This window comes from Leopardus geoffroyi, chromosome A1 (assembly GCF_018350155.1).
Source record: "Leopardus geoffroyi isolate Oge1 chromosome A1, O.geoffroyi_Oge1_pat1.0, whole genome shotgun sequence".
In the NCBI taxonomy this organism is placed as follows: domain Eukaryota; kingdom Metazoa; phylum Chordata; class Mammalia; order Carnivora; family Felidae; genus Leopardus; species Leopardus geoffroyi.
Genome location: NC_059326.1, coordinates 196,665,794 through 196,679,084, shown reverse-complemented (window position 1 = coordinate 196,679,084; position 13,291 = coordinate 196,665,794). Strand labels below are relative to the sequence as shown.

The following is a 13,291-nucleotide window of genomic DNA, read 5'->3' as shown; positions in this document are numbered from 1 at the left end:
ATAAGTGGGGGGGCGGGGGCGGTGCGATGGGCAGGCTCGCCTAGAGGGCTCTTTGGAGAAAGATAGTGACAGTCTGTGACAAAATTCCCTAGAGATTAAAGTCATGGTGCAGAATTTTGGAGAGCTGCCAGCCAACTTTCACAAAACGGTACTTTTCCTTACCAAGTGGAATACATTTCCTATTTTATTTCATTTTTTAAATTCTGGACATGACCTCAGATGATCTTAAAAGTATTTTAATACGTTGTGATCGGCTGGTTCTCAAACAGTGCTTCCTAACATTAGTTGCTGAGGTCTCACCTCATGTTTACTGTTTCAAGACCCAGAAGCTGGTTTTCTTTTCTAAGACCTCCACATAGTTCTCTGTTGGCCAGGCAGGTTCAGGAACACAATGTACAGAGAGTGTTCTTGAAATGAGCGGTACTGCTCATCTGCTGCTGCCCTTGTGGTAAGCATCTGAGATCTTGGTTCTTAAATACCCATTTTGAGGTTCTTTGAGGGCGCTCTACTGGATCTCTTCCCTAGATGTTCAAGGGTAGAAAGCCGGTTCTGAGAGACTTCAAATATCTGCAGAAGTTATAAGACCTTCTTTGAGTCCACCTCCTCCAGCACCCGGGGCAGTGCTTGGGGCAGAGCCTGCTTCCACCGCCTGCTGTACTTAGGCCTCGTCCCCCCCCCCCCCCCCCCCGGCTTCTCATCCTCACACATGAGGGGCTACCCGTGACCTCTGTTGGCTGGCAGCAGCCCCCCCACCCCCCCTTCAACAGGGCTGTCTCTTGCAGGCCATGGCAGTGCCTTGGTGAGGCTACTCCACGAGGGCACCTGCAAGCTTGAGGAGATTGGCTCCTACAGTGAGGAGGAGCTACGGCACTTGCTGAGGCAGTGTGGCATCCCCTTTGGGACAGAAGACTCCAAGGTGAGTGTCGGGGGTGGCAGTGCAGATAGGGACTTTGCGAGCAGGCTGGCTGCCCTTTCTGGGCAAGGATACGAGCACCCGTGACAAGTGCCTTCACCGGACAGAAGGTGCGGGCAGTCAGGGAGGCCTGGGATGTGGTCCGCAGCCAGAGCATAACAGGAATGGGAGGCCTTTGCCTCCAGTCAGTTCCTCTGTGGGCCCAGACTCTGGGGTCAGGAATCCTGGCTCTCCCACTTACTGGGCGTGATCTTGGATAAGCTCCCCTACGTTTCTCAGCCTCATTTTCCTGGTTTACAAAGTGGAAATAACCAAACTACCAACCCATGAAATTGTTGTAAGGGAGGCACTTTGCAGTATGTGGTTATCACCTCTCCTGGCTCTGAGAAAGTGAATGCTGTTACATGCATGAAGAGAGACAGTGTGTGTATGCATGTGTGTGTGCGTGCACACGTATATGTGAATGTGTGTGTTTTACGCATATATTATTTCCTTTTTTTTATACTAATAATGCTATTGAAAATGTTACGCTTTCTTCAAGTTCAGACTCAAATGTTAGCTTTTTTTGAAGCATTCCCTGCCCTGTAAAAAGTAGGAAGACCCCAGGCTTCAAGAGTCTGGCACTTTGGTCATTCTGGCTGGCTCTGTCTGTGACCTGGTCCTTTCACGGCCCTCAGAGGACTTTGGGCTAGTGAGGCTCCAAGGCCCACTCTGGCCTTGACAGTTTATTCTTTTGCTTTGGATATCGAAGTGAGCATTTGGTGCTGCATACCAGGCCTGGTCCCTTAGCATTTACTGCTCTGTTTTTAATCTTGTCTTGCTCCAGGAACAGCTCTGCTTCTCCTTGTTGGCCCTCTATGAATCTGTACAGAATGGAACCAGAGTTAGACAGCCCCCACCTCATCTCACGGGGGGTAAAATCTACAAGGTGTGCCCCCATCAGGTAAGAGGATAAGAAAGATACTGTGAATTTGTCCACACCAGATTGTCCACACAGGGAATCTGGTTGATCCAGCTCATCCTGTGGGAGCTGGCACTTAGGTCACTGGGCAGCCTGTGGAGTAGCTCCTTAAGGGTCAGTTGCCAGCGTTTGCACTAGGAAGGGAGCCTGCATTGTCACCAATGAGGATTAATCCCCTTTCCACATGCTGGCCCTGCATAGCTGTTGAGGATTCAGAGGTGAGCGCTGAAGATGTCATTCCTCCACTAGATGATCTCATTCTAGAGGGGAAATAAAGCCACCATGGCTTATGGCGCTAGCTCTGAAGGAACTAGATGAGACCTGAGATAGAAGATAACAGAGAGGGACCTGCTGTCTGGAGCAGCCAGTGATAAGCTGTGGAAGTAATGTTCCAGCAGAGGGAGGGGTTGACCACTAAGTCCTGAGTGGGGAAGCCTAGTGAGCCCAGAGGAGGAAGGTTGGAAGGGTCACCAGAGGCCAGATCATGTAGAGCTTTGTAGGCCACAGTAGCAGTCTGGGTTTCCTTCTGAGAGTGATGAAGGGCCCACTGGACAGTTCTGAGTGGGAACTGGGGAGGCCGTAGTTCAGATTTTGGTTTAAGAAGAGCACGCCTTATGTCAGTAGAGCCTGAACAGTGTAGACACTGGGATGACTCTGGGAAGGTTGCGCGCCGTATGACAAAGCAGGCCAAGGAAGACGCTGGGGTTGAAAACCCCTTGAACGAGTATTTAAACAGGGCAGAGATTGCCAGCACAGCCTTCAGTTAATTCAGGTGTGTGAGCGGACGTGGCGACTGGCTAGCCAAAGAGAATCTGATTATCAGCTTCTTTGACAAAAGCTGCGTCTGAAGGACAGACTTGATGCCTCTCCCTGGCAGAACAGAGCCTGCTCAGGGGACTGTGCTCATGTGACTGGGGACTGTCTCGTGGGAAGCATTTGACCACACAGGGCTGTGAGAGCTGCAGAGCTCAGGGCTGTGATAGGTGAGCAGGGTTACTAGGAGGTGATAGCCAGGACTGGTAGGGGTGAAGGTAGGGAGGTGGAGGCAGATGCAGGATTCCCCACTGTACACAGAGCTCCTCAGCAATGAAGTGGCATCTGGGGGCGGGGGGCCCTGTTGGTGGAGGTGTTTCCTGGTTAACATTGGGCAACATATCCGGGTCTGCTGGAGAGCTGCTCAAAATACAGATGCTCAGGCCCCACCCACAGAGGTTAATTCCTTAGGTTTGGAGTGGGGCCCTGGAACCTCCATCTTGAACCAGCTGTTAGCTGCCGGTGCTGTGTGGCTGGGAATTGGAGCCACTGGACTCGACAGTGCTTGTTAGTGTGGAGGGTGGGGTTTGGAGCAGATGCCCTTGGGGCCTCTCAGCCTCAGTTGAAGACCAAATGGTCCCAGCTATTCTCTCAGGAAGTCGGGGACGAACTAACAACTTCAATTAGGGACAGAAGTAGGAAGCAGGATGTGACAGGCTCTGGCAGGACGGCCATGGCTTTAGTCACAAAACCTGATTATTCCTGGGAAGAAGGCAGTGAAGACTCAACTCAGTCTGTCTGCTGATTGGCTGTGCTGTGTCCTCCCATCTCCCTGCCCAGGTGATCTGTGGCTCCAAGTATCTCGTGCGGGGCGAAAGTGCCCGCGACCATGTGGATCTGCTGGTCTCTTCCCGCCATTGGCCACCTGTCTACGTGGTAGACATGGCCACACCAGTGGCCCTGTGTGCTGACCTCTGCTACCCAGAGCTGACCAACCAGATGTGGGGGAGGAACCAGGGCTGCTTCTCTAGTCCTGCGGAGCCACCTGTGGTGAGTTCCCTTCTGAGGAACTGGAATAAATCCCGCAGACTCACCATGTTTCACCTCCTGGTTCTTTGGGAAGGCCTTACGGGAACCATCTCCAGCATCCTTTGTCTCCGCTACTATTTTGTCTTGATGCTCTGAACCAGCATGTACTCCACAAATTTTTACTGACCAATCCCTGTACGTGTGAGGCCACAGCATGTCACTGAGGAGTGCCCAGGATGTCCCAAACACAGATATTTTGGAGTCAAAGGAGCTGCCCTCCAGATAAGCCTAGAAAATTGCCGCTTTTTGGAGACATCATGCGTGTTGGTGTACTAAAGACCCAGACCAGCCAGGTGTTGGATTTGACCATGAATATACCGCATGGCATACCTGTTATGATCTAGAGGTACAGAGGCTTAGAAAACACCGGTCGTATCCAATCTACTCTTCTTACTAAAAGGGTAGAGTAAGGTCCAGAGAGGGGAGGTGGACTTATCCAGTGTCACAAAAGCAGATTAGAGGCAGAGCCCTTGTCTCTGCTTCTTGGTGCTTTGAACCAGGCAGTGATTCTTACCAGACACATGTGCCCTTTGCTGGAAGACATGTTAGGACCGGCAACAGGAAAAAGGGGGACATCATTGTCATCATTCATCTTTTGCTTATTCCCTGGGACTCACTGGCTCTGTGAGCTTGTGCTGGGCACTGCCGAAAGGCGAGTGAGCCTCAGCGAGGTCCCCCTTCTCCCCACTCCCCGCAGCCCCAGCCTGAATTGACTAGGCACAGTAGTAAGTGATAACAGCTCAGGTAATCCAACATCTGTTCTGGGAGGTGGCCTCTGTTGCTGTCCCCGTCTCATGAGGAGACAGAGGCACCGAGGAAAAAGAGAGGGGACTTGACCCAGGAGATGTAGGCATATGTGGAGACGTGAGGGTTTACTGGGCTGACTGACCCCACAGCCTTCATTGTCCCCCACCACACAGCTTCTGCCTCAGTCATTCCCTCATGTCAGAGTGGTTTCTTCTCTCTCCTCTAGAGCGTATCCTGCCCAGAGCTCTTGGACCAGCATTATACTGTGGACGTGATGGAGGCTGAGCACTCCGTCCAGCACCCGGCCACCAAGACTGCCGCACGGCACATCGTCCATATAGACACACAGTCCAGTCTTGGTGACCCCAGTACCGGGCACCACTCTTCAGCCCTGTGCCCTGAGTTAGCACCCTACGCAGCCATCCTGGCCTCCATTGCAGACAGCAAACCAAACAGTGTCCGCCAGCGGCCCATTGCCTTTGATAATGCCACCCACTATTACCTCTACAACCGCCTCATGGACTTCCTCACCAGCCGCGAAATCGTCAACCGGCAGATCCATGACATCGTGCAGAGCTGCCAGCCTGGCGAGGTGGTCATCCGCGACACCCTCTACCGCCTTGGGGTTGCTCAGATCAAGACAGAGGCTGAGGAAGAGGGTGAGGAAGAGGAGGTGGCTGCAGTGACAGTATAAGCCAGGCTCTTGCACCGGGACTGGGACTGCACCATCTCAAGCCATAGTGAGGCCCTTGCCCGAGGCAGATCCATCCAGGGAACCAGCGGGAATGTTCACCTTTGGGGAGGCCTCTGATGCTGGGACTGACCAAAGAGCTTCCCTTTCCTGAGCATGGTGGGGCACGGGAGCCATGGTTCTCAATCTCCTGGGGGTCAGGAGAAGCACCAGGACACTCCTTACTAGCCCCAGAGAGCACTTAGGGGATATAGGATGTTCAACAGAGGGGAACGGAGGCTGAGGGAATGCTGGTAGCGGATGGCTTCCCTGGGGCCTGCTGCGGGTCCGGGTCGAGGTCCTGGGGTGGGCTGAAGCGGAGTCCGGCCTTCTGGGGGGGAAGGCCACTGAGGTAACTCTTCCCACCCCAGGGAATGCTCTTTCCAGCCCCTGTGGCCACACAACTTCCTTTTAGCCTGTTGCCTTTGACTTGGGGGCCTTTGGGGCCTCATTAGCTCTAGGGGTCCCTTTGGGCTCTTGATTTTCCCAGAGGGGGGATGCATTTCCTTCCTACTCTTCCTGCACCCAGATTTGGGGGAAGCTGAGGAAGGAGAAACAGCCACCGCTCTCTTCCAGGACTGTCTTCTCTGCCCTGAGCTTTAAGGAAGAGGACCCCCTTCCTCCTTTCCCTGGCCACTGCTGCTGCACCCCACATCCTTTCTGGGCCCTGGATCCTCACCACAGAAGGGATGTGGCCCACTGGCATGACATAACCTGGCGGCAGTAGGAAAAACTCCCTTCTGTGAAGGGGAAGCAGACTGGGCCATAAGGAAACAGCGGGACTGGCTCAAGTGCCTAAGGTTTGCTTAGGGCACGGGAATTGGCCGTGTGTTATTTAATTTATTGAGAGGAGTGGAGTAGGTGGCTTTTTTCCCCTCCTTCCCCTGCCAAGAATAAAATTTATTAAATTATCTGTTTTGGTGAAGCAAGAATCAATTCCACGCTCCTTGTGTGGGGCACAGTGTGGTTGAATGGCCAAGGTGCTGAAGTGGTCACTGGACATGAAGAAGGATGGAAGGAGGTCCCAGGGAATCGTCAGGCCCTCGTGTGGCACAAAGAACCAGAGGCCAGCTGTGTTAATGCTGTTAGTTTAATGACAGAGACGTCCCGCAGCGTGACTGTTAGTTAAGAGGAGTCAGCTTGTCGGAGTGTGTGCTGCTTGCTTGGTGTGGCCAGCCACACGGGTCCCCTGCCTTCCAGCTCAGAACGACAGGGTGGGGGTGGGGGGGCAGAACCCCGAACTTTTAGCTGCCACCTGGCTCGTTCTAGGGACCAGATCCAGGGAGGGTGGGGCTGTAGAGAGAAGGCCAAAGGGCAGGGACTAGGAGGTACAGTTCATTCTTACAAAAGAGCCCCGCCCCCCCCCCCCCCCCCCCCCCCCCCCCCCGCTGCTCTCAGGCATTGGGCCAGGCACAGTCTCTGAGCACCTGTCTGCTCTTGCCATTTCACTTGGCTACAGGGGGGGTCCTCTGCCAAGGCCTAAGGAGCCTTGTCTTCTCAATGTTAGGGCACTTATGGCCGTAAAATCAGTCCATTTCCAGTGAGACAAGGGAGTTAGGGAAAGGGGTTCCTGGAAGTGAGAACAAGGTTAAGAGAGTGAGCTGGGGGTTCTCCCAGTCAGCATAGCAAACATGAGGCCATAGCATTGAGAACAGTGGGCGGGGTGGGGGGCTCAGCCCTAGCCCCTGATTGGCAGTGATGGCCCAGGCCCTGGAAGTGGGGTCCTCCCGAGACCCCCGTGGATCTCACGTTCCTGAGTTTCAGAGCTGGGCTGGGCTGTTGAGTGAAATGACCAAGGGCAGAGTCTGTAGGTTTTCCCCGTGGTGCCCCATCCACGGAGGAGTTGAAGCTTGGAGGAAGGGGAAAGTGGCGCTTCCCTGTTGTCCCCTCAACAGAACTGGTAGTTGTTGGGCTGCAGCAGGGGCTGGGCGATATCCCCCTGCTCACAGCAGGCCAGGTGCTCGCTAGAGCTCTCCTCCTCGGGCTCACTACTGCTGCCACCGCCACTGCCAGTGCGGCAGCTGCTGCTGCTGCTGCTGCTGCTGCTGCTGCTTGGCAAGTTGGTGTAGTTCTGAGGGTGGGAGAGTCGGGGGTGGTCAGTCCTGACCTCTCAGGCCCAGCCCGGCCCTGCTGGAGCCAGCCACCCACCCTGAGGCCGGCCCCACTCACCGGCACTCTCCTGTCCTCTTGGGTCTGCTTCTGGAGGAGGGAGCAGATCTGCTGGAACGTGGGTCTGCGGGTGGGCTCCAGGGCCCAGCAGGCCTGCATGATGCTATATCTAAGGTAGGACAGAAGCTGCCCGTGGGTCTGGGGATCCAATATGCACACATGCACAGGTGGGCACATGCACACACACCCTTACAGTCTTGCCCAGCAGAGGTCCTGAAACCTAGTGAAAAGTGTGCCTGACACAAGGCCTGTGCTAAGTCCTTGATATGCATTATCTCATTTAATCTCCCCAGTAACCCTTGGAAGCTATTTTCATCACGCCCATTTGACAGCTGAGGGGAGAAAAAGCTCAGAGATGCTATCTTGCCCAGGCTCCTAGAACTGAGAAGGGGCACTCCCGCTGCCTGCAGGTAGGTCTGAGAGGCGGGCTGAGATGACTGTAACAAAAGACGAACATGGCAGTGAGCCGGCCACAAGTGCCTGGCCAGACACGGGAGCGGCTGTGTCGAGAGTGGCTGGGGAAAGGTGTGCTGGGCGAGTTCATGGCCTGCCGGCCCACGGAAAGGCCATGGCGAGGGTAGGGAGGCGGCAATTCTTGGTGGGCCAGCTGTAGCGAGATGGTTAGGAGGCTGCATTGCAGGTTGGCTGGTTACACAGTGAAGGAGTGGCTGACACCACAGAGAGCCAAGATAAGAAATGAGAAGAGTCTGCCTCGACATAATAATAGAGTCTGACTTCAAAGTCTATCATTTGAGTTAGCACCAGTCCCATTTAAGAGACCTCTGAGAACAGCTACTTGGAAACCAGCGGAAATCCCGCACTCCCTAAAATGGGCTTGTTTTGGCCCACTGTGGGGGAGATGAAGCCTGGCCCTGGAACACTGTGGACAGGGAGAGACTAAGACCACACACCTTTCCATCCCCTTCAGCCAAAGCCTGGGGAGTCCTCTCTCCTCCCTGGGGTCCCTCACTTACATGTTCTTTGGCGCGAATGCAGGCTGGGCCATTTGGTATCCATCCTTCACCAGTTTGTAGAACTTGCTGTTCACCAGGATGCCAGGGTAGGGGTTCAGCCCTGCAAAGGCCAAGAGCACGTAGGAGCCCATGCTCGGGGCTCACGTTCACCTGCCCCCACACCCACACCTACATAAGAGTTACAGTAGGCATAGGCTTCAGTGAAATTTGGGAATTTCAGTGAAATTCACCCCGGCCTCATCACACCACACAAAGAATTCCAGCACAGGCTTGGAATAAGAGGTTACAGGAGCTCGCTGAAGGGCTTAGCCCAAGTCTCTGTGCCTAGCACTCCAGAAGTGAGATGTGCACACTTCAGACAAGGAGGGAAAACTTCATCTGAGGAAGCAGCAACTGCACTGGCAGGCAGATGAAGGAACAGCCCAGAGGGAATGCCTGGCAGCATGGAGCATCTGCCCGGCCCACACGGGAGCTGCACTGCTTGGTTTTCAGACACTTTGCCTGTCACTTCACTCCCACCAGCCTTTCCTCTGCCCTGGGCAGCAAACACCCTTGGCTGGCATCCTTCGTGAGGTATAGGACACCATGGTAACCAAACACGGGTCAGCCCCAGGCTGAGCCTGCACTGGCCCAGTGGCTTACCGAGTGAGAAGATTTCCCAGAGCAAGATGCCATAGGACCAGACGTCGCTCTGAACCGTGTAGACACAGTCGAAGATGCTCTCTGGAGCCATCCACTTCACAGGCAGGCGGGCCTGGCACGGAAGAACCCGGTCACCTCAGACCCCGGCTCACTGCCCCCTCCCCAGCCCGGCCCACCCTCCCCAGCACTCACATTGCCCTTGACGATGTAGTTGGAGTCATTCATGATGTCCCTAGCCAGCCCGAAGTCCCCAATCTTGGCCACACGCCCACTGGTCAGCAGGACGTTTCGGGCCGCCACGTCCCGGTGGATGCACTGACAGAAAGTACTTGCAGAGTTAGTCTTGGCCCGTCCCCCACCTGATCCTGAGGTGCAGGGGGAACAGCCAGGGTCCCCCCAGAATGCCTTGGGCTCTTCGTCGAGGGAGTGAGCGTCAGTTTTGGTCCTGTACCCTGGCTCCCGTCCCTACCTGCTACCAAGATCCAGGTCTGAGGGAGTTTCATATGGCTGGAAAGTTGGGTGTTTAGAAACCACCATCACTGTGGCCCACTGGGTGTGAGCAGTGGGAGCTGACTCAGAGCCAGGCGACCCGCTTGTGCTCAGCAGCTATGAGCCCTGGTGCTGGAAACAGCCTCTGACCCCACCGGCTGCTGCTAATAGCAGCTGCCACCTTCAGGGCCCGACCGTGCCAGGCTCTTCCCTAAGCATCTGCACACACCGTAACCCTATTTTGCCCTCCCAAATCTGCTGTGAGGGGGCCGGTCACAGCCCCCACCTGCTGGGAACCTCCTGAGTTGGGCATATTGTACACATCATCTCCTACCCTCACGACAACTCAGGGAGCTTCCTTTATGGGCCCCACGAGACCGTGTGCTTCACAAGAGGACATAGTCGTCTTGTTCACGCTGTTGACCAAAACTGAAGGAATAAGGCCTGTTCTTGGAAACGGGGTCCTCCGTGGCCTGCTGCACCCCAGGGAAACAGGTCTGCTCAGGCTGAGGCCCTCACTGTCCTGAGTTTGAGGAACTCTTCAGGCATGGGTTTCTCCCACTCACCCCGAGAGGCTGTGTGGCCGCTGCCCACTTGCTCTCTGGCACCCTGGCTCCTCCTTGCCTTCACCACGTGCTCCCCTTTCCTCCCCTTCATCCTTAATCACCCAGCCTCACGGGAGATGTGGGGGTTCAGCCACCTCCCACCTCCCTGGATGACCACATTTGGACCCAGTTTCCAACTCACGTTCTTAGAGGCAAGGAAGGCCATCCCCTGGGCCACCTGGCTCGAGAAGTGGAGCAGGTCCCGTAGCTCCAGTGGCCTCCCGTCCTCCTTGCCCAGGTCTGGTGTGGGGAGAGGTGTCAGGGCAGCCCCACCACACCCCAGCCCCCAGCGGCCCCTGTCCTCCGCCCTCCGCACCTGCCACCCAGTGCCTCCTCACCTTCTTCAGAGAAGGAGTCGTTTGAAGAAGAAGTGGAGACAGGCCTCATCTCCACATAGGTGTCTACACCCTGACTGGAGAAACCGCTGTCTCTATATAGGAAAAAGGATGTGGGGGCGGGTAAGTCCCCATTGCTATACTAACCAGCGCGGGCCTTGGCCTCCAGCTCCCCGTGTCCTCTCCAATCAGCAGGGAAGGGCAGGGACCTCAAGGTCAACTTGAACATCCCTTTCTGACAAGGAACCCCCCCAACCCTAACTGCCACCACATTCTGTGTAAGCGATCATTGATCCCTGCTTGGCCATCCCAGGGAGGAAGCTTACAATTTGTTCTGTCGTTGGGCAGCTCTCTGCCTATTACAAAGTTCTGCGCTTTTCCTAATGCCAGTCTGCCCCTGGGATTTTCCTCCTGCTGGTCCTTTCTCTGCCCTCAAGGGCCACACAGAAGTAGGCTCCCTTTTCCCATAACAGCCCTGCAGGGATTTGAGGATATTCTAGGGCCCCTTCTTTGAGCCTTCCCCGCCTGGACAGTGGCTCTCACCACTGGCCAGCTTCACATTCAATCACCTGGGGAGTTGTCAACTCTCCCCATGCCCAGAACACCTCAGAAATTAGGGGTGAAACCCAGTCATTCACACTTTGAAACCTCTCCAGGCAGTTCCTGTGGGCAGCCTGAGCGGAGGCCTCTGGTCTAGAGGAGGGCTTCCTAAACTGTAATTCATGAGTGTAGGAGTCACCTGGGCAGTCTCATCTAAATGCTGATTCTGATTCAGCAGGTCTGGTGGGCCCGAGCTGTGTCTCTAACAGCTCTTAGGTGATGGCTGTGAGCATAGGCTTTCAATCGTAGGTAGGTTGGAGAAACACTTCTCTAGATTGAATAGCCACTACTGTTTCTAGTATTCTAACGTGTGATTTCTGGCCGTCTCCCCTTCCTGTCCCCTCTGCAATGGAGATGCGCACCTTGACCACGCCCATACTCTAGTGTTCCCAGAAAGAGAAGAGAGTGTCTTATCTATGCTCTGACTGTGGCAAAACCATCCCCTCCCCTGGTCTAGAAACTATACTTCTAGCCTGGGAACCGGTTGGCAGGATTGGTTCCCATGCCATTTGCCCTTGAAGTGACCCCACTGTATGAATCCTTTCCCCATCTGCACATTTGAAGATAAGAAGTTAATACTTCACTTTAGTTCTCATTTTGATTTGACCTGGCCTGAGGTTCCAGCCTGCAGAGGCCCAGTGTGAGCCGCCCTTTCAGAGGGGTGTCAGAGAACCAGAAGAGGAAGCAGATCCTGCCAGCCCTCCTATTCGAGGATACTGGATGGAGTTAAATGGCCTCCTTCCCCTTTTGCCTCACCAGGCTTGGCAGCTGACAGTGGCTAAAATAGGGGTTCATTGTACACCCTTCTTGTTCTGATCCTGTCTCAGCAGCCTGGCCCTGAGGCCCCACAACCCTCAAGACTGAGACTTCCAGGACACCACTGTGGCTCAGGTGAGAACTGGACCAGGAGTCAAGGGAGCAGAATCCGAGCCCAGGCTCCGCCCCTGCCCCTGACTCATGTGTGACATGAAACTGGCCACTTCCTCTCTCTGGTTCCCCATGTGGCTTTGTCCATTTGTCTCCGAGTGGCTTCCAGGAATCACAGCAGTACAGAATAACAGAGACGGAAAGTCTCTGAGAGGCTCAACCCCTCAATGGCTTGCCTGGGGAAACCGAGGCCCAAGTAGATCAGGGACCTGGCCACAGACTGTTTTGCCCCTTCTCACCCAACAACCAACAGACTCTGTCCAGGTGCTCTGCAGCCCCTGATGGCATGGGAAAAACAGGGCCATTACCCTGCCCATCTCTTGCTAGAGCCCTGAACGGATCTTGGCTGACCTTTTACGTACATTCAAGTGACGATACCATTAACGCCTGTCTCCACCAGACTATTAGCCCCCCATCTTTGCCCAACATGCTCCTAGAACATAGTAGGTCCTCAATTATTTGTTGGATGACAGAAATAAGTAGTAGAAAAACTGAGTTAGCCCACAGAAGCTGGGGTGACTACTCCCCGTGGAACGTGAGGGCCACACAGCCACTGAAGCCTGAGTTCACTTTAGGGACAGACCCTGGGGCTTCCTCCCAGTCCCAGCCTCTTTCCTGTCCTTTGCCAGGGTACTACCTGCGAACATATTTCTTCTCCAGGTGGATGTTCTTGTAGCCAGCGCCTGCCTCGGGGTCCTGGCCCACACTCAGGCTGGGGCCCAGCATGGCCTCAGCCTGCCTTCGCAGGAAGTTGAGCAGGTCGCCGTAGCAACAGTACTCAGTGATGACCAGAACAGGGCCTAGAGCAGCCAAGAGAGTGGGGTAAGTGCACTCCTTATCCCCCCCACCCCCGTGTGAACAGACATGGGGCAGGGCAACAGGACACCCTGGAATGGGGATTCAAGAGCCCTGATTTCTAATCCTGACTGTGAGCAGCTTTTTCTGCTTTCTGTGCCTCAGTAACCCCATCTGTCTAAAGCAGAGGAATCTCAAAAAACCGTAGTAGAATTCCTTCTTCAAAGGATATCTGTGACAGTTCCGTAGAGGTCAAGGCCCTGGGGCACCTCTGTGGACCCTGTGGTGAATGTCCAAGTGTCTTTGGGTGGGATCTTCCCTCCAGACCCCTGGAATTAGACTCCCTGCAGCAGGGCCTGGGGACCTGCACTCTTATTCCCCTCTCTGGCTGACTCTGATACCCACCAAAGTCTGAGAGATAGCTCCCAGAACTATCTATCATTCATAAACAGCTTCTGACCCATCCAGGCACCTGGTGTGGGAATTTGAGGAATGCTGAGATAGATAGGGATCTTTCCAGAACTTGGGGAGATGGGAAGATGGGGTGGGGTGGCTATGGGCC

General features: G+C 54.7%; 2 protein-coding genes across 12 annotated transcripts in view; one reads left to right on the top strand and one right to left on the bottom strand.

Annotated features, from left to right (window-relative positions):
* The window catches only part of HMGXB3 (HMG-box containing 3), a 48,156-nt gene extending 42,052 nt beyond the window's left edge, over positions 1 to 6,104 (top strand). For 10 of the 11 annotated variants that reach the window (XM_045437321.1, XM_045437306.1, XM_045437259.1 and 7 more), the window contains 4 exons: positions 783 to 916; positions 1,740 to 1,856; positions 3,468 to 3,677; positions 4,690 to 6,104. In XM_045437321.1, the coding sequence (XP_045293277.1) occupies positions 783 to 916; positions 1,740 to 1,856; positions 3,468 to 3,677; positions 4,690 to 5,157 (929 nt within the window). In that variant the 3' untranslated portion in view covers positions 5,158 to 6,104. The remainder of the gene's footprint in view (positions 1 to 782; positions 917 to 1,739; positions 1,857 to 3,467; positions 3,678 to 4,689) is intronic. The other variant, XM_045437316.1, reaches the window with a different exon arrangement.
* Positions 6,105 to 6,630: 526 nt separating this feature from the next.
* The window catches only part of CSF1R (colony stimulating factor 1 receptor), a 29,116-nt gene continuing 22,455 nt past the window's right edge, over positions 6,631 to 13,291 (bottom strand). The window contains exons 14-21 of the mRNA XM_045437333.1: positions 12,572 to 12,734; positions 10,411 to 10,502; positions 10,215 to 10,312; positions 9,171 to 9,293; positions 8,979 to 9,090; positions 8,337 to 8,436; positions 7,363 to 7,471; positions 6,631 to 7,264 (exon numbers count right to left, since the gene is read on the bottom strand). Of these exons, the coding sequence (XP_045293289.1) occupies positions 7,082 to 7,264; positions 7,363 to 7,471; positions 8,337 to 8,436; positions 8,979 to 9,090; positions 9,171 to 9,293; positions 10,215 to 10,312; positions 10,411 to 10,502; positions 12,572 to 12,734 (980 nt within the window). The 3' untranslated portion in view covers positions 6,631 to 7,081. The remainder of the gene's footprint in view (positions 7,265 to 7,362; positions 7,472 to 8,336; positions 8,437 to 8,978; positions 9,091 to 9,170; positions 9,294 to 10,214; positions 10,313 to 10,410; positions 10,503 to 12,571; positions 12,735 to 13,291) is intronic.